The following is a 19781-nucleotide window of genomic DNA, read 5'->3' as shown; positions in this document are numbered from 1 at the left end:
GCCAACATTTTCAGGATAAAATAAACTGAGACCCAGGAAAGAAATGTGATTTCTTTTCCTACTATAATTCCTAGACTAGTCCCTCCAACTTCGCCGTTCTTGCTTCAATGTTGAGGAATAAAATTGATAGAGATGATAGATGTAGATATTGATAGGTCAATAGATTGGTAGAATTTGATCTCCAGCTTACATATTTGGAAACATTAGCAATATTGCTTTGTGGAAACTACTTTTAACAATTTCCTATGTTAAACTACTTTTAACAAAAACTACATTTAGCAATTTCCTATGTTAGGCATTCACTGTTCTTGTTGTAGCCAATATTTATAATGCCTATAAATATTGTGATGCAAATTTCCCTCTGTTGTTTAATATTTTGAGAATGAATTCTAGAGTAGAGGGAGAAATATTCTTTTTATGAGGCTGAGGGATTTATTGTGTACCTTTTTTTTAACTTTTTGAGACAAATATGATTCAGTAAAGAAGACAAAGACTCTTACAAGCTAGTACTTTTCCTAGGCAAACAGTTCAAATAAAAGTCTCTTGAATATTTCCTCTAGTTCCTTTTGTATGTCTTAGAATATTCAGTAAATTCTTTGGGTAGGTCCATTCTATTTAATTGACAAGTGTTTACTGAGCAGTTATTATGGGCTCTAGCTTCTAGGGGTACAACAGTAAATCACCAAAGCAAGTTCTCTACACTTGTGGAATTTGTATCCTTCTGGGGAACACACTATTAACAAGAAAAGATAGCAATAAAATAAAGATGTAATAAGGATAAAATGAAGCAGGTAAAGTAATAGTGACAAGAGTACTATTTTTGACAGGTCAGGAAGGCCTTTTAAAAGAAGTGACATTTGAGCAGAGACATGTAGGGAGGGGAGGCATGGAAAACTGAGGGCAAAGCATTATAGGAGACAACAAAGGTCAGAATTCTGAACAGGAAAAGAAAGCCTTTCTAGTGATGCAGGAGTTAAAGTATGAGTTCGATCCCTGTCCAGGGAACTAACTCAAATGGTGCAGCAGACCTCTCCTGTCTCACCCACTGCTCCCCTCAGCAGTGTATTTCAGTGAATCCACCTGTTCTGTTCCCCACATTGTCTCTGGTGAATCCTCTCACCCCCTGCACCTCTGGCCTATACCCCAGTTCTTCTACGCATAAATAAATTAAAACAATCTTTAAGAAAAAAAAAGTTTCCTGAAAAGGTAAAGAACATGCCAAAAATTTCCTATGTTAAGCATTCACTCTTCTTGTTGTAGTCAATATTTATAATGCCTATAAATATTGTATGCAAATTTCCCTCTATTGTTTAATATTTTGAGAATGAATTCTATTTAGGAATCTAAGTAAACTGCAAAGGTACTCTTATCTATATGCCACTAAAAATACTTCCAGTTTATCACAAAAACATAGAACCCAATTCTATGCTAAGAATCAAAGCTTTTCTTTCCAGAGAGAGAGAGAGAGGAGTCTAAACCGAAAGTGCCTGAAAACAACCCAAAAGCCCAAAAATAGATGACTGGATCGAGAAGATGTGGTACATATACACCATGGAATATTATTCAGCATTCAAAAAAGATAAACACATGCAATTTGCAGCAACATGGATGGCGCTGGAAGGGATCATGCTCAGCAAAATAAGCCAGGAAGAAAAAGAAAAATACCAGATGGTCTCACTCATAGCAAGAATCTAGAAAACCTAAATAAGGGACCAGGAAAATGAATAACTATAAGAAAGTGAAAATCAAAATCAACAAAAAACTATGAACCAGAGACACTCTATGGGGGGTGGGGACAGGGAGGGGAGGGATTGGGGTCAAAATAAGCGGGTTGCAATTGTATGGGGAATATAAAAATAAAATTTATTTTTAAATAAATAAATTAATTAATTAAAAGGGGGGAAAAAAAAGAAAGTGCCCCTGGGCTTAAATCCACACCCTCCCCCCAGTTTTACCCCAAGCAGTGCTACAGGCTGGAGGTCATCAGAGATACACAGAGAGGAGCTGCAGAAAATACCTTTGGTGTGCTTAGCTTTTAACCCCACTGCTACACAGCTGCTATTTCCCTTATACACCAACTCCGGTGGAAACTGTCCACTTCCCATGGCTCAGAGAAGGGGTGGCTGGCCCAGGACCCCATAGAAAATAGAAAACCAACTCAAAGTTCTAACTTTCACACTGGTGCCTGAGCTGCATCCAGGCCAGGTCCACATGGGGTGGAATTCATGCTCCATTTCAGGAAATGGGATTGTTGATTTTTCATTTACACAAAAATGAAAAAATAAATACCAGATGTTAGAAAACATGTTGCAAGTCATCTTATTGGATACCAAAAGTGCATTATCCAAGCAAATTAAATTTTAAAATCCACATAGCAAAAAAGATGTTTTGAATGAAATACATTTTGTCTTTCTTTCACACACACAATGTCTCATTGTTTTTTCTTCAGAAACAGCTGTGAAGGAAATCGGGGAGGGAGATGGACATAATATCCCATCTTTGTGTTTCATACAGAGCTAAGCTTTTAGGCCAGTTTTTCTGAACTGTAGGGGGGTGTGGCATTCATTAAAATTAAACATCAATGACCTGATGAAGCTTATAAAATAGATTGGGAGAATGCAGTCACCAAGACAAGGCATCTCCAATTGGAGGATTTTGCAAATGAAAACTGCCTTCATCTTGATTTTTTAAAAAAGGTATGTATTGTTTTAATTTTCACTTATGATAATGCTTAAGATAGAGGTAGTCTTGACTTTTGATGGCCCCTTTTCAGCAGAAAATATTAAGTAACAAGATTGAGGGCTTGTGCCAGTAGCTTCACAGATTTGGTCTCAATTTTCCTCAGATAACCTTAAAGGTGGATATTATTAGTTCTGTTTTTCAGATGCGGAAACTAAGGTTCAGATATTCAGATAAGCAACAGTTCTAAAATAAGATTGCCAACAAATGGCAGAGGTGGGGTGCCTGCCTAATATTGACTCATCTCAAAGTCTTCTTGCACTATGCATCCCCCTCTTGACTATATGAGACAAGAGAACATTACACACGATACTGTACTAGATGCATTTTCAGGGCATCTCAGGAAAATTAACTGAAAAGTGAACTGGTATTCATAGTATGTGTGAATAGAAAGCACCTTTAAAATATGGCAATAAAATTATTTTCTTAGAATATGTATTTACTTGTTAGGTTCAATAGCTAAGTGGATTTTAAAAATCCACTTATTCAAATACATTTTATTTTATCATATGAAATCTAAACATTTAATCCTTAATGTTCCGCAGCTCCTAGGTCCATGCTAATTGCATGTGTTACGAATACAGCCTCATAAGGAACCTGAGCATAAGTTCTAGATTCACATCTTGCCAAGAAGCAACCGGGTTGAGCACAGTGATCACAAAGAGAATGTCAGCACAGGTTTTTCCGAGATGGAGGGAGTGCCATGAAGATTCAGTGCATGGCACTGTAAAACGCTGAGGCCAGGGCATTGGTTAGGAACAAGGCTGCCCTGCTCTAGCAGAAAAGAGAGCAAAGCCTTGAAGTCTGTGAAAGAGCTATGCAAAATCTGATGTCTATGTTAAAGCCAGTCTTTTCAGTTCTCACTAGTGACCAAGGATCCAGATAAAGATTTAAAACATGAATATCCAGGCTTTGCATCTCCATGGTGCATTCCTCAGAAAGGAAGAGATTAAATCCTAGTATTGCCTTCCTCTGCACATAGATAGCATCAACATACCTTTAAGTCTACACAAGTTAGAAACTCCTCTGTCAAAAATAATTATATTTTGAATATTGATGACTTACTCTTCTTACTGATATAAACTAAATTCAACCTGTGATTGTTGGAATAGTTCTTGCAGAGTATGATATGTCAGACTCCTTCCGAGGTTCAGATCTTTACTTTGATTATCTAAATAAGCTCTTTGTCTAACTATCATCGAGGCTTTTATTTCAGTTAACAATAGGTATATGTTAATAATGTGATTTATTCTCAGAAGCTGCTCTAATCAGTGTTGGTTGAATTGGAATGAAAGGGGCAATGCAAACAAAAAAAATTACTGATGCTATCAACTCTTTTGCTCACAAAAAGTTTTAATAAGAATAAAACTACTGCAATAAAGAGGTATCTTTGGAAGAGATGCAATCAAGAGTATTGCTTTGCTCTGCAATCCTCCTACAGAGCTAAAGAACACATTTCAGCCCACAACAGAACATTCTGTAATAGGATATTTGTCAGAAGACATAGAACTGACTTTTGGTATAATTGCCATGTGATGAGATGAAACTCATCAGGTTACAGAGGTAGGTATTTATTGAAAGTGTTGATGTTGACCTCAAGCAAATAAGCAGCCAGTTTTTTCACCAGCAAAATGGCTTTATTCAGAAAGCAATAAAAAGCAGTTAGGAAGTATGGTCTCATGGAAGAACATATGTGTACATCCCTAGAACAAAAAAAAAAAAAAAATGGAAGTTTTTTTACACCACCAGGAAGGACAGCAATGCTGCATGCCCCTGGAAGATGTAAGGCCTGTCTCTTGCAGCTGGAATCTGGAGTGTACACCAATGGTGCTTGCACAAGAACTGTCTGCTAGCCTCCCAATCTCCTGTAAATAGGTGTCTGTAAATTGGTTTTCACAAAAGCCATCGAAGGTGGTGTGCAGAAACCAGCAAGGCTCAGGGACACTGCAGGATGGAGAACTGGATATTGAGCTCAAGTCCTAGCTCTCTGTCCCTTCTGGGTCTCAACTTACCCAGTTGTACACCTGGGGTGGGGGGGGTTGGATAAATCACTCTAAGATCCCGTCGAGTTTTGGGGGGCTTTTGTAGTACGTGCATAACGTCGATCTTCTAGAGAAGGCACTGAACTTGGAGCATACTGGGGGTCAAGGTTAGAGATCTGCAGCCTAAGAAGTTCTTGAAAATGGATGTGAATCTTTGTGGATTTAAGCTGGGTTTCTGCAAATCCCCCAAAAAGATTAAAAGGCAGGTGTCATTTACACAGTGGTAAGGTCTAACGGGGGGAAAAGCCTCAAAATTAAGGAAGGGGTCCCACAGCACACTTTGTTCAAGGTGGGGCTCAGTGACCACCCCCCCAGCCCTCCACCCCTCTACTCTCCCAGCTGACAGCTTTTACTCATTATGTAATTGTTCTTTTGAAAACAGTGCAACAAAGCCTCCAGCAGAAAAGCTATTGATTATGAAAGGTTATTTGGAGGTTTAGAAACTCATAATAAAGTGGTTATAATTATTCCTGTTATGACACATCCTTTTAAATGCTCAGATCTGAGAACATTTTGCTTGCATTGATTCAATCCTCTTCATCACAGGGAGAAAGGCAAAGAGCTGGAAATAGCTCTTGTGCAGCTACAGGCAAGGAGTCACAAGGAAGAGAACAGACTGAAAGCAAGTCAGTGAAAGAAGCAGTGAACCGCTCAGGAAGCTTCCTCCCTCCAACAGCACTGCAGCCCCCTACCCCTGCTCACTGACCCTCCTCAGCAGCCCCCTGCCCGCTGACCTTCCTTAGAGCAGCTTCCCAAGGGCACATTGGGCTGAAGTACCTGTGGCACGGTTATACGTTAGCTACTAGTCTTCCTCTGGTTAAATGCACTTCAACTATGAAAACTATCCCCCAATAGAATGTTAAGAAAAGAAATTCAGGAAACAATTATTCATCTCTACTCTGCCAAATAATAATAACTAGCATCTAATGGGCATATTGTCTCTATCAGACTCTGCTTTTTCACCTCATTTAATTCTCATAAAGCTTCCTGAGGCTGGTGTGATGACTAGTTCCACTCCACAGACAAGGAGACCGAGCATAAATTGAACACAGTTAGTGGCAAGGTCAGCATTCACACCCGGCTGGAGCGACCCTCGAGTCCCCTGCACGCTGTTCCCAAATGAGGTTTCCAGGCTGCTCTGTGGAGCTAAATGGCCCAGTAAGAAGTGGAAGGAGTGGGTATGGGAGAATTTTATGAGACACGAACGCTATATCTCTCCCTCTCTCAGAGTTCTCTTTTCTCTCTCTCTCTCAGGGTTCATTTGACTGCTTCCATCTCCCCCTTGGTCTATTCCTCTGGCCCCACTTTATTTCTGTTCATTCAGCCTGCACCTGACGCCAAACAATGGTGATGTCAAGGAGAATCAGGCATGGTGCCCGTCCTGGAAAACGTACAATTAGGGGAGGGAAGGGAGGTTGCAAAATAAATGGAGCTAACTCCAGTCCCAGCAGAGTGTGCTGCGATGGACGCACAAGGTGTCAGGAGAGGCTGAGAGGGAGGAAGGCTTCACAGGGGCACTGACAGCTCAGGTGGCCCTGTAGGATGAGAGATGCAGGGGACTGATGGGGCATAGCCCCGCAGGAATGGCCAGCCAAGAAATCTTTATCTGTTGACCCCATATCCCTAGGAGGCTCAGAATAACTCTAGCTGCTTCCCCCCCAATTTCAGGTAGGCCACCCAGCCCCAAGATGGTGACGGTACTAGTGCTGCTGCTTTCTGCCCTGGCTGGCCTCTTCGGGGTGGCGGAGGGACAAGCATTCCATCTTGGGAAGTGCCCGACTCCTCCAGTGCAGGAGGATTTTGACGTAAATAAGGTGAGGTAAAAGCTAAGCTCCCATTTATTTCTCTATCTCTCATTTGATAAACATGTTCCAAGGTTCAGTTTTATTACTGTGCTTTGATTACCAAAGCAAGCCTTAGGGTAGGTATGTATCTTATTTGGGGTACCCCTCCCCCAAAGCAGACACTGAGAAAAGAACTGGAAAGCAGAGAGCTTTTAGCAGATGATCCCATGAATGGGTGTGAGGGGAAACTGAGGCAGAGAAGACAGAAAAGCAATCAGGCAGGTTACTCAGCGTTCAATGCCGCTGGGAATCCTCAGAGGAAATGTATAGAATGTGCCTCAAATTCTCACCCTGATGATGCAAGTGGGTGGTGGGAGCTCCTATGGTCCTGGCAAAGCCCTTTGACAGAGAAGAAGAACTGGGCTGGTGGAAGGAAGCTGGCAGTGTGCACGGAAATTGTTGCCAGTGGTTGAGGCAAACCCAGTGGCGTGCTGACAAGATGTGGGACAGACACCACCAGCAGCTGCTACAGTACTATTGTCTGTGATCTACAGATGAAGCAGCTGAATGTTAGCGAGAGCTTATATCTACCCCAGTCACACCTGCAAAACGGGATTCAAAACCAGGATTCCCAGCAGAACACCCATGGGTTTCTCAAACAGGGTCTAGGAGAGGACAGAACTCCCCAAGGGGCTTTCTTGTTAACTGCACTAAAAAGGATGTGAATATATCTAGCTCCCCCTTACGTGGTTTTTCTTCTGGGGATCTGGCCCAGTTTGAGGAAATAATATAAAGAGGCACTTTCTAGATACTATCACTTAGAGGTTTCCACTACTGTTGATTCATACCTAGAATATCCCTGTCAAGAGATAGTATCCTGCTGGTTCACAAGCTTTACAAGAAAAAAAAAATATGCAGGGTTTTGAGAACCAATTCAGTTTTTGGGTCAAGATCTCAAAATACTTTGGAAATTATAATTTATCTGCATTTACAAATCCTTTGAAAATTAAGCAAGATGCTTAAAGTAATAGTTTTATTGAGATATAATTCACCTGTCTAAAGTAGTTTTCACTATCAGTGACTTTTACTATATTTACTATATTTATGGTGTTAAGAAGCCATCACCAAAATCAATTTTTGAAAATTTTCATCATTCCAAAAGAAACTCTATGCCCCTGAACAGTCACCGTCCATTTCCCCACAACACTCCCTACCCCAAGTAACCAACTTTGTGCTTTGATGAATTTACTGGGCATTTCATAGTATTGGAATCATGCAATATGTGGTCTTTTGTGACTGATTTCCTATTACAAAGCATAACATTTCAAGGTACACCCATGATATAGTATGTTTCAGTAATTCATTCCTTTTCATTGCCAAGTAATATTCTACTATGTGAATTAAGCTGCATTTTACCTGTTCATCATTTGGATTATTTACAGATTTTGACTATTAGAAATAATGCTGCTGTTAGCATTCATGTACAGGGTTTTTCTGTGTTTGTTTTTATGGGATTTTCATGGATATATATTTCCATCTCTCTTGGGTTTATTCCTAGGAGTAGAATTGCTAGTTCATATGTTAGTGTCATGTTTAACATTTTGAGAAGCTACCAAACTGCCCCGTTTTACATTCCCACCAACAGTGTATAATTCCAATTTCTCCATCGTTATCCACACTTACTATTATTATCTTTTTCATTATAGTCAATTATAGTAGGATACAAAGTAGTATCCCAGTGTGGTTTTGATTTGTGTTTTCCGCTAATGATGTTGAGCATATTTTCATGTGCTTATTGGCCATCTTCTTTGGAGAAATGTCTATTCAAGTCCTTTGCCCATTTTTCAATTGGGTTATTTATCTTTTAAATATCAAAATAAAAGAGATCTTTCTATATTTTAGATATAATTTCGCTTATCAAATATTTGACTTGTAAATATTTTCTCTCATTCTATGGCTTGCCTTTTCACTTTGTTGATAAGTCTTTTGAAGCATGAAAGTTTTTAATATTAATGAAATCCAATTTATCTATATTTTTCTTTTGCTGTTGTGTTGTTGGCATCATATCTAAAAATATGTTGGGTATTCCAAATTTATAAGGATTTACTCCCATATTTACTTCTGAGAGTTTTATACTTTTAGTTCTTACTTTTAAGCCTTTGATCCATTTTAAGTTAAATTTTGTCTGTAGTGTGACATAGGGACCCAACTTCATTCTTTTGTATGTGGATATCCAGTTGTCCTAGATTTATTTGTTGAGAAGACTATTTTTCTCTATTGAATAGTCTTGGCATCCTTGTTGAAAATCAATTTACTATATATGTAAGACTTTATTTTTTGACTCTCAATGTTATTCTATTGATCTATATCTCTAAACTGATGCCAGTACTATATATTCTTGATTGCTGAAATTTAGAGTGTCTAAGTTCTCCCACTTTGTTCTTTAGTCTATCCTGGGTCCTTTGCATTCCCATATGAATTGGAACTATTTGTCAATTTTTGCAAAGAAATCAATTGGTGTTTTTGATAAAAATTGCATGAAATCTGAAAATCAATTTGGGGATTATTGTCATCTTAACAATTTCAAGTCTTCTGATCCCTGAACACAGGATATCTTTCCATTTAAATCTTTAATTTCTTTCAGTAATGTTTTATAGTTTCCAAAGTACGTTTTTGTTTCTTTCATTAAATTTATTCAAAAGTATTTTGTTCTTGGGCCTCCCCGGTGGCGGAGCGGTTGAGCGCTGGGTTGCGAGGCTGCCCGCGGCCTCTCCGGCGCCGGTTCGATCCCCAGCTGCTCCCCGGCCACCAGAGGAGGGTCCCACATGGCGCGCAGACCTCTCCTGCCACCCGCTGCTCCCCTCAGCAGTGTACTTCGGTCCTTCTGCCTGCTCTGCTCCCTGCTCTGGCTCTGGTGAATTCTCTCACCCTCCCGTGCTTCTGACTGTATCCAGTGCTTGTATAAACAAAAAAACAAACAAACAAATAAATGAATAAATAAATTTAAAAAAAGTATTTTGTTCTTTTAATGTTATTGTAAATGTAATTTTCTTAGTTTAATTTGTAGATTGTTCATTTTAAGTATAGAAATATACTTTATATATGTATATGGTCATTATATTGACTTTATATCCTTTAACTTTGCTGAATTCATTATTTATAATGGTGTGTGTGTGAGAGAGAGTGTGAGTGTTCCTTAGGATTTTCTATGTACAAAATCATGTCATCTGCAAATAAACACATTATTATTTTCTTTTCAGAATTCTTTTTGACTTTGCACTCTCTTTATATAGAGAAATTGAGATCCAAAAAGATGAAAAGACTTTCACAAAAATAATAAGAGACCATAGGCAACATGACATAAAAAGCATTTTCCATCCCTGAATTTCCTCTGTTCTGGAAAATTATGCTTCCTCAGCTTGAATTGTGGAATGCTAAAATCACATCAATAATAACAGAACCATTAGATAGCACTAAATAAAATGGAGCTTTTTATGAGCTTGCCTGTAAAACCAGTTGACTTTTAACATTATTCCTTGATCAATGAATGTTAGGTTCAGTCATTTTAATTGAAAACTGTGCTTTAGTAAATTAATGGAAAATGTATGTCAGAAATGTGCGCAGATAGTAAGCAGAGAGCCCTGTGTCAGAAGCTATACTGATGCTGTTTGCCACATGGTTTCCATTTAAATTCTGACTTTTTGCATCTCTTTGATTTCATTTTGTCAAGGAATACATTTTTAAATTGCTATATAATTTCAATAATATCTGATTAGTAAATGCAATCACATGGTTCAAAATCCTGAAGGTACAAGAGAACTTACAATGAAAAATTTCTCTCTCACCCCTGTAAACCAGTCTCAGTTTTCCTCCCCAGTAAAACTGGTAAAGGCAGCTTATTGTGTGTCTCATGGGAGACAATGTGTAAGTATACAAACAAATATGTACATAGCTGTGAGAGACAGAATTAGGTTTATCACCTAATTCACAAAACCTGTGTGTTGCTTTACATAGAAAAGGAATTTTGTAGATGCGATTGAAGTTATGTACCTTCAGGAAGCAAGAGTATTCCAGATTATCCATGTGAGCCCAATCTAGTCATTAAAAGCAGAGGAAACTTCCCCAGCCATAGTTAGAGAGGTGGGATTATGGAGCAGAAGTCACCGATGCAATGGGAGAAGGATTTGAGCCACTTTTGCTGGCTCTGAAGATAGATGGGGAACTCAGTAGGCAAGGAATGCAGGTTCCCCTAGAACCTGGAAGGGTGAGAAGGCAGTTCTCCTCTAGATTGTCTGGAAAGAAACAGTCCTATCAACACCTTGACTTTAGCAAATGAGCTTTATGTCAGATTCCCGACCTACAGGAAAAAAAAATAATAATAAATGTGTGTTGCTCTAAGCTTATGGTAATTTTATTTTATTTTAAAGATTTATTTACTTTTATATAAGAACTGGGGTCCAGGCAAGAGGCACAGGAGGGTGAGAGGATTCACCAGAGACAGAGTGGGGAGCAGAACAGGCAGACTGACTGAAATACACTGCTGAGGGGGGCAGCAGGCAAGACAGGAGAGGTCTGCCGCACCATGTGGGTAGCTCCCTGGCTGGCTGGGAATTGAACTGCTCTGCAGAGGCTGCGGACAGCTTCACAGCACTGGGCTCAACCCACTGCGCCACTGGGGAGGCCCCTATGGTAATTTTATAGCAGCAATAGAAAGCCAACATAATAATCTTTTCCCATATTTTTTCAATAAAAGGATACTAAATATATACACCATTTTGCACCTGGCTCTTTTTTCTTTTAACTGTATGGCAGGGATAATTGCACATTGCTATTTTAAAAGGGGGCGGATAACATTCCCCTGTATGAATGTGCCATCATTTACCCCAGCCCCTACTAATGCTCACTTAGGCTGTTTCCTGTCTTTTACTATTGCAAACAGTGCCTCAATCAATAACCTTATACATGCATCATTTCTGACTATCAGGAGGATACATTTCCCAGAAGTGAAATTATAGGGCCAGAGGATATATATTTTTAGTTTTGCTAGATGTTGCCAAATTGTCCTCCACGAAGATTGCAAATTAGAGCGGTCTATGCTGCTGTCTGACGCACGAGAGCACCTGTCTCCCCTTGCCCTCACCCACAGTGTACAGTTCCTTTAAGATTGACTCCATACACAGAAGCTGTAAACTGAGATCCAGGCCCCCCATGGAAGAATAATACAAATCTTCTAAATCCTGGTCACCTGCCAAAAACCTTAGTGCCCAACTCCCTGTGTGGGTTCACATGAGGAGAATTCAACCGACTCTTGAACCTCAGCTTCCCACAGTGAACATATCTGACTTTGAAAACATTCAAGGATGCCTTATAGAATCACCAAATGTTTGAGATGGGAGGCACCTAGATCAGTCCCTTCTTTTTACAGAGTTTAGAATTTCACACAGATTCTGGCTGAAGAGGACACCGACAGCACATCTAAATAAAGAGCACTTTAGGAATAGAATGTGGCTTTTGCCCAAGGCCCACACATCCGATTCATTTCTCCTCCTTTGAATCAATATCTTGCTCGGTGGCACTGGGAACAATGCAGCCCATTTTGCCTGGTTTCCCCAGGAAAGGGCTCTGCTCTGAAAGACAACAGTGGTAAAGAGATGGCGGGTGCCCCAGAGAGCTACAGGTTTTGCTCTGCTTATTGTTGTCTCTGCAGTATCTTGGAAGATGGTATGAAATTGAGAAGATCCCACTGAGCTTTGAGAAGGGAAGTTGCAACCAAGCCAACTACTCACTAATGGAAAACGGAAACATCAAAGTGATAAATCAGGAGATGAGGTGAGTGGCTGTGGTTTCAAAGGCAAAGCACGTCCTGGAGCCAGTCCTGCAGAGTGCTGTCCTGGGGTGACTGGGTGTCCTTGCAATCTAGTTCAGGGAGGACACATACAATGCCGAGTCTGGAATGCCTGCCCGCAACCTGTCCTGAATTGAAAGATTTTGGCAGACAGGATGGTGGGAGCTGGAAGTCACTCATTCATTTCCATGGCCACTTGCTGGGCTTCTGATAGTGTACCAAGGCCCATGAGAACACACAGAGGCTCAAACCTCAGGAGTCCTGCTCTCAGTGCAAGATAGATACTCTGAGGGCAGAGGACGGTGAGGACCATCTTGTCTGACCTCCAAATCAAGAAAAATTCCTTTCTATATCCTCTATTGACAGAGGCACCCAACTTTGCTTGAATCCTTTCAGAAACTAGGAGCTCATCACCTTCCAGGACAGTTTACCCTTCTCCTGACCACTTTAACTATTAGAAAACTCCTTATTAACAAATAATCAGGGCCTCCCTGGTGGCGCAGCGGTTGAGCGCTGGGTTGCGAGCAGCGCAGGTTCAATCCCCTGCTGCTTCCCGGCCACCGGAGGAGGGTCCCACATGGCACGCAGACCTCTCCTGCCGCCCGCTGCTCCCCTCAGCAGTGTGCTTCAGTCCTTCTGCCTGCTCTGCTCCCCGCTCTGGCTCTGGTGAATTCTCTCACCCTCCCGGGCTTCTGACTGTACCCAGTGCTTGAATAATAAATAAATAAATCTTTAAAAAATAATAATAATAAAATCTAAATAAAACTCATTAAAAAAAACAAATAATCAAATGCATTCATAGTCACATTCTAGGCTATGTGAACAGGATAGCTTACAGATGTGTACTGTACAGAGAGTTTCTAATAATGACAGATTGCTACTTGATTCAAAAATTCATATTTTAGAAAACAAACATAAGCTTAAAAAAAAGCCCCAGGAAAAACTCCTTCCCAGTCAACAACAAAGATAAGAGCATCAACGAGATAAGAGCAACAATAAACAATAGTAGCTAATATTAATTGACCATTTCCTATATGCAAGGCTCCATACTGCCTGTGTATGTGTATACAAATGTGTGTACATATATGTATGTATTTGTGTGTAGTAAATGAGTGTGCATATATATATAATATTCAGTTATTCCTGTAACAATTATGAGGTATGTACATTTTTATAAATGAGGAAACTAAGGTTTAGCGAGGGAAAGTAATTTGCCCGAAGGTCACACAGCTAGTAAAGGACAAAGTTGAGATTCAAACCCAGGGAGAAGTGAAGGGAAAGAGCAGAAGACAAATGAAAGAAAGGCTGGGACTGAAGAGTTGTTCTTTCTCTTCCCTATCATCTCCAAGAAAACAACCACAGCCCAGCGTGGAAGTTACTCTGGCTCAGAGAGGCTTTCTGCAGCCTCCCTATTCCCACTAGGCATCCTGTGAGTCAAAGTTCAGTGGGTTGACTCCCTGGCCTTGTACAAATCATAGAAACAAAATAAGGATCTTGAGGGCCTCTGAAGAAAAATGCAGTTCATTTCAGAGCCCAGTTCATTTCAGCTGCAGGAGCTGAAAAGCAGACACCCAGAGATCTCATAATTTTGTAGGCTTCAAAGTTGCAATGACTTCATTTCAAATATTTTGTCCCCTTTTAAGGCCAAGAGTCAGACAACCACAAAGATCCCCCAAACCCATGAGGTTCCCCACCTTTCCTCTGTGCTTGGCCATATCTCCTCTTTAACTGTACCTGAGTACTAGGAGGCTCTGCCTGTAGGGCCACATATATTTAACAGCAAGAGCACTTGGAAAGGTATGTCTAATTGGACAAACCTGGAGAAAGGTTTGTTAGTTCAGGAAAATGGCATCATTTATTTTTCCAGGAATGTTGAATTCACAGAATAAGAGGACAAGGCAGGCAGTCTGAGCAGAAGACTCAGCCAGCACCAGAGAATTTGAGGGCCCAGGCAGCTGGCACAGGCCTGGGAGCTAAAAGACTCAGATTTTGGAATTAGGCTGGCCAGTTTCATTTCCTGGTTCTGCCACTTACTAATGCTGTGATCTTAGTTTATTTGTGATAATTCTTTAAGCCTCAGTTTCCTTCTCTGTAAAGTGGCAATGATCCAAAACCCTCCATCCAGAGGATTATGTGAGTGATTAAATGGAGAAATACATATAAAATACCTACAACAGTGTTTGGCATATAGCAACAATTTAATAAATGTTACCTATTGTTGTTATTCTGCTGCTACCCTTGAAAATACAAATGCATTTTCCCCATGAACAACTAATGAGTTTATGATCAGTCACTGGTCTTTTGAAAACTATTCTGGAGCAAAAGATGAAGGATGGGGAAAAGGGGGGAAGGCTGTTGGGAAGAGATTGGTTTGTTGCTAAGCAACTGTCTGCACATAGAAACCGAATATCTTCCTGGCTGAGTTCCAGGTGACAGAGCAGGGCAGGATCTCCAGCCTTATTTAATGATAAACAGACCAGGCATCCCGGAGCAGGAGTGTACATTTCCCACCCTCCCTTACCTATTGCTTATTGTCTGCTTTCTGGGACATCCATCACCACAAACCATAGCCTACTGACTTTCTAACATGTGCTATCGCTCTAATGTTAGTTTACCTGTGCCCTTGAGGACTGGCAAACAGTCAGCTCCTGTGTTGGCTTCCAAGAAAGGGCATCCTGATGTCTGGGCCCCCTCCCTTCTCTGCATCCATCCCCTTCTCCCTCAGGTCTGTGGGACCCCTGGGACTTATCCAGATATGGAGCCAGCTCCCTTCAAAAGAGTGAACGTGTTTCATCCGGTCTAAGATCACCACTCTTAAGACAGACCATAATGTCATATACCACTGAAAAATAAGATGACACCGCCAATTATAAGCATAAGGTGGTGTTCACTGTAAGGTACCCATCTCTTCACATGTAATGCCCCTGAGAATCACTGATTAATGGCAGTGTTCCCGCACTGCCTGCTTTGACCTGGCCTGTGTGCAAATCTCCTACATTCTGTCAGAAGATTGCTGAGCTGGAAGGGGTCTTAGAGCTTAGGCATAGGGCCCCCTTTATGGGACACATGATATGGGACAGGCCCAACAACAGGGGAAGCTTGCCTATCTGTGAACCCATTTTACTTTATTTTCAGTAATCAAGCCAATCCTTGTTGCAGTTTTTTTTTTTTTTTCTTTTGGCCTGTTCTTAGGCTTAAAGAAGAAAATCTTCTTAGATTATTGGGTTGTTTTGTTTGTTTCTCCCTTCTTTCTATTCTCTCTCTCTTTGGAAACTGGGAGCAGGAAATGGCCTTGTAGGTCACTGCATACAATGCAAAAAACAACATCAAAGTGCAAGGACTTGCCATGTTATTCTATTTTGGAGCATTTCAGTTTTCACTTTTCTGGCCCTCGGCTGTCTTCCTCCACTTGGTCTCAGAGATGGTCACAAAGGAAAGGTGAGGATAAGATTTAGGGACTACCCTGCCTTCAAGAGTGGCCCTAACCAGAACTCAAGATGTTGGCTTTAATAGTCCTTAGTGTCATAGATCTTGCCTTTCATTGATTTTTGGCTTTTAATGAATTCAAGAATTTTTTTTTTGACTCATTATAGGCCTGATGGAAGTGTGAATCAAATTGAAAGTGAAGCCACCCAGGGCAACCTCACAGAACCCGCCAAGCTGGGAGTTAAGTATTTCTGGTGTAAGTATCCACTTTCCTTAGGAGGTTTCAAGGACAGGTGATTTGCAAAATGAAGACTAGAGCCCTGGTTTGGAGCACCCCATCACATCTGAGTGTCACCTGCAATGATTTGATACATAATTATTTGTTGAGTACCTACTACATGTCACATGTTGCCTGTTGAGCACACTAGAGTTGCAATAATGAACAAAACAGCTGGTCTTGGTCCCTGAGGAGCTCAGGTCCCGGTGACAAGTAGCCAGGTAGTTTACTATAAAACGACAGTAGGTGTTTCCATAGAGGAAGCAGAGATAGAAACACAGAGGACTGAACACTAAGATGCCTAATCCAGACTTGCTTTCAGCGGCAACTAAGGCCTGGAAAATTAGTAGTTATTAGCACAACAATTAATATGTGCAAAAGTGTGCAAGCAAGAGTGAACGTAAGTTTGAGTCCTGGCTCTGCCTGCCACTTTCTAGTTCACATTTTTGGGGTCCCTGAGACATCTTAATCACAGTCATTTGTCCTCTGAGTTCTGGAGTAACTGAGGAATGGAGAAAGGCAACAGACCATATTGCTGTTATAGACACACCGGAGAATTCAGCTCAGAAATGTGAGATTTTTCTAGTACAAATCGTGCTTGGGAGTCCCTCTCCCCACCTAAGTGACAGACACTGAAGCTGGCAGCTGCAAGAGGAGTCACTACCCACATCCCTGCCCACAAGTAGCCCTTTGAGTGGGGACAGAGAGGGTGTTCTTATCTTATAGACCAAGAAAGGAATGCTAAGAGGAAAAGAGTTCTTCCTGCACATATGACCACAGGCACCAACTTCACTGCTCTACGCAGTGATGTGAAGATAAACTAGATAACATGCTCTGGGAACTGTAAAGGGCTTTGTGCATGTCCATTTATCTTGCTCTGTTTACAAATAAGAAAGTTAAAGTGCAGAAAAACTAATGATATAAGTAAGGTCACTAGATTAATTAGAGGCAGAATCGGGAGGAAAACCTAGGTCTCCAAACACTCAACTAAAGGAAGGCGGTGGGAGTGAAGACCCAGTATTATATGCACAGCCTTCAGAAGGAAGCTGGCAATCAGAACTAAAAGACAGGCAGGAGCTATTAGCTGGGGAAGCAGAGGACGATGAGATTTTATTCTGGTTGAAGGAATCAGATGTCTGCATGGGGGCTTACAGGGTTTATGGGAGAGGATGTCCCAAGTGGAGAAATGACAAAGGTCTGAAGAAAGACGCCTAGAGCATGGGAGGGTCCCTGAAAGGGGGGGCGGGGAGACTGGAAGACTGGAGAGCATCAAACACCATGATAGAAAACCAAAGTGCCTTCCAGAAGCAAGAGGAGACTGAGTTTTCTCATAAAGGGACATGGGAGTTTTTTTGACTAAGAGGAAATATCTGGGTAAGTTTATGCTTGAGAGCTAGACCCTGTGGGAGGAAGACAGAATGTGCGTGCTTGGGCATGTGAGCAAGTGCCGCTACTGGAGAAGACAGAAGTCACATTTCTACCCAATCGCTCAAGGCTGAAGAACTCTCAGTCCAGCTGGGAACACACCAAAACAGTTGAAATTCAAAGGTAGCAGACAAATGATGAACGTGTGCTCTCACGAGTGAGCTCGGTAGGCAGCAGGCGGGCACAGACAGTGCTAGCAAAGTCAATCAGGAACAATAGTCTGTGCCCTGCAGCCTTGTCCAGGCATGTGTCCAGACAGCCTGCAAGTATCCTTCTGTTTTTGTATTTATAAGCAGGTGGGAAGTCAGAGGTAGGAGGGCCGCTGGTGGATGGTCACCTGGAGTAGCCCTCTTGTTTGTCCTGAGAACCTGCTGGGTCCTGGACACCCAGCCAAGCTCTGACCCCTCACACGCTGCCTCTGTTGTTCCCAGCTTCTCAAGGCCGTTCATGAGTGCTGAGGTCTGGTTTGACTTTGGCAAACTGATCATTTTTTAGTGGAGGGCATGGGGAGCTTGAAACCCACGAAAGCAAATCACCTGTGGCTGCATATGTGTCCAAGTCTTTTATTCTTAATGGGGTCTCCACACAGCTTTCTCCTGCTTGGCATCATCTTCTACTTAATTTTAACAAGTGGGTTCATTTTCTTTGCTTTGGACCACAGGCTGTGGAGGTCACGTTCACAGAGACAGTTTCTGAGTTCAGATGGAGAAAGCAAATGCCCTTCTCTCTTTTTAAGAAACCCTGTAATGTTGAGCTTTCAATACTATGCAGATGTCAGTCAATGATTTCTTACAGGCCCTTTGTGAGGAAGACTTTATCACTTGTTACCACCCAATTTGGCACATTCTTACAAATGCAGGAGTTTTTGAAGGCCCTGCTGGAAGAAAAAATAAAGCAACATTAACTTCTGTCTCTTTCTTTAGGTAGGTTCTAAAGGCAGCTATGAGATTCTGACTCAAAAGGCCAGGGGTTCTGGCCATACATTCTTGACTCTCCTTAGCCAAGGGGTGCCTCATATGCAGTAGTGCTAAGTGTGGCCTTTTAGTCCGGGATGGGGGGGTGCCATTAAACACTCCAGTGCCATTAAACACAATGGGCTTCTGGAACCAGACCTGCTGCCAGGGAGAGGGATCCATAGTGATGGCTCTGAATGCTGGCTGCACATTAGAATCACTGTAGTGCTTTCCAAAGTACCACTCCAGGTCAGAATCTGAAGGAAGGAGTGGGAAGCATAGAGGAAGACTATTACTTTTCAGAGTTCCCATATGATTCCCATGGAATGAAGAACCATTGATAAAGTAGGATCTCAGAACCTGGCTTCCGGGTCCTGGAGATGGCTGCCCTGGCCCTGCTCCCCCTTAATAATACTCCCCTCCTCTGGTTTCCAGTGATGCCCTTGACTCCGTACTGGGTCCTGGCCACCGACTATAAGAACTACGCCCTCGTCTACTCTTGTACCACCATCATCTGGCTTTTTCATATGGATTATGTTTGGATCTTGGGGAGAAATCCTTACCTCCCTCCAGAAACAGTGACCCATCTGAAAGATATCTTGGCCTCTAATAACATTGACATCGAGAAAATGACTATCACAGATCAGGTGAACTGCCCTGACTTCCTGTAAGTAGGCTCTAAAAGGGAGGCTACATCCTCTCCAAGTTCCTTCTTTTGCTTTGCTTTTCCCCACCCCGCCCCTCATAAAGATAAACCAGGCAACCATGGCAAACCACTGTAAATACCAGAAGAGAAATGTGATAGCAGAAGCCAAAGAACGTCTCCCAAACACTTAGCCACATGTTATCCTGTTACCTCACATGCCTAATAATAAACTTATTGCTGTGACCTGCTGTGTTCACAATAGATTCTGAACTGGATTAATTAATGTGGGTTTTTAATCATTAGTTCATGTTTGGAAATCCTTAAGCAGTTATGTTGAAACAAAACTAAGCACTGATTTAGATTAAGTGTAGCGGTAACAATCCTATTTCTAGAAAGGAAAAGCTGATTGCCAAGGTGCATGCTGAGTGACCTGAATCTAGGGGACCCTGCAGTAGGTAACCGCCTTAGGGGAACCATGGGTTTTGGGGAGCAGTTTGAGTCTCTTTCAGAATAGGAGGTCTCCAGATTGAGGCTGAAGAATGGGACCAATTTGGAGTCTTCCTGGAGAGAAGAGAATCTATGAGGGAGAAGATTATGGGGCTAATCTTTAAAACAATAAGTATTTTTTTTGTCTTTCATTCAAC

General features: G+C 41.5%; 1 protein-coding gene across 1 annotated transcript; it reads left to right on the top strand.

Moving 5' to 3' along the window:
* The first annotated feature begins 2585 nt into the window (after positions 1-2585).
* On the top strand, positions 2586-19333 carry APOD (apolipoprotein D). Its single transcript, XM_037524562.2, has 5 exons — positions 2586-2696; positions 6450-6595; positions 12273-12394; positions 16004-16092; positions 18927-19333. Exons 2-5 carry the CDS (start codon positions 6470-6472, stop codon positions 19160-19162), a joined length of 573 nt encoding a protein of 190 aa, XP_037380459.1. The 5' UTR covers positions 2586-2696; positions 6450-6469; the 3' UTR covers positions 19163-19333.
* The last annotated feature ends 448 nt before the right edge of the window (positions 19334-19781 follow it).

The sequence above is a fragment of the Talpa occidentalis genome, unplaced genomic scaffold (assembly GCF_014898055.3).
Source record: "Talpa occidentalis isolate TD23 unplaced genomic scaffold, MPIMG_talOcc4v2.1 talOcc4.4, whole genome shotgun sequence".
Classification (NCBI taxonomy): Eukaryota; Metazoa; Chordata; class Mammalia; order Eulipotyphla; family Talpidae; genus Talpa; species Talpa occidentalis.
This window is presented reverse-complemented; position numbering and strand designations above follow the sequence as displayed.

Excerpts from the sequence above, each read along its gene's own strand:
- APOD (XM_037524562.2), top strand. The coding sequence starts at position 6,470 with ATGGTGACGGTACTAGTGCTGCTGCTTTCTGCCCTGGCTGGCCTCTTC. Across the intron at positions 12,395-16,003 it reads GTGATAAATCAGGAGATGAG|GCCTGATGGAAGTGTGAATC; the intron begins GTGAGTGGCTGT and ends GACTCATTATAG. Across the intron at positions 16,093-18,926 it reads GGGAGTTAAGTATTTCTGGT|TGATGCCCTTGACTCCGTAC; the intron begins GTAAGTATCCAC and ends TCTGGTTTCCAG.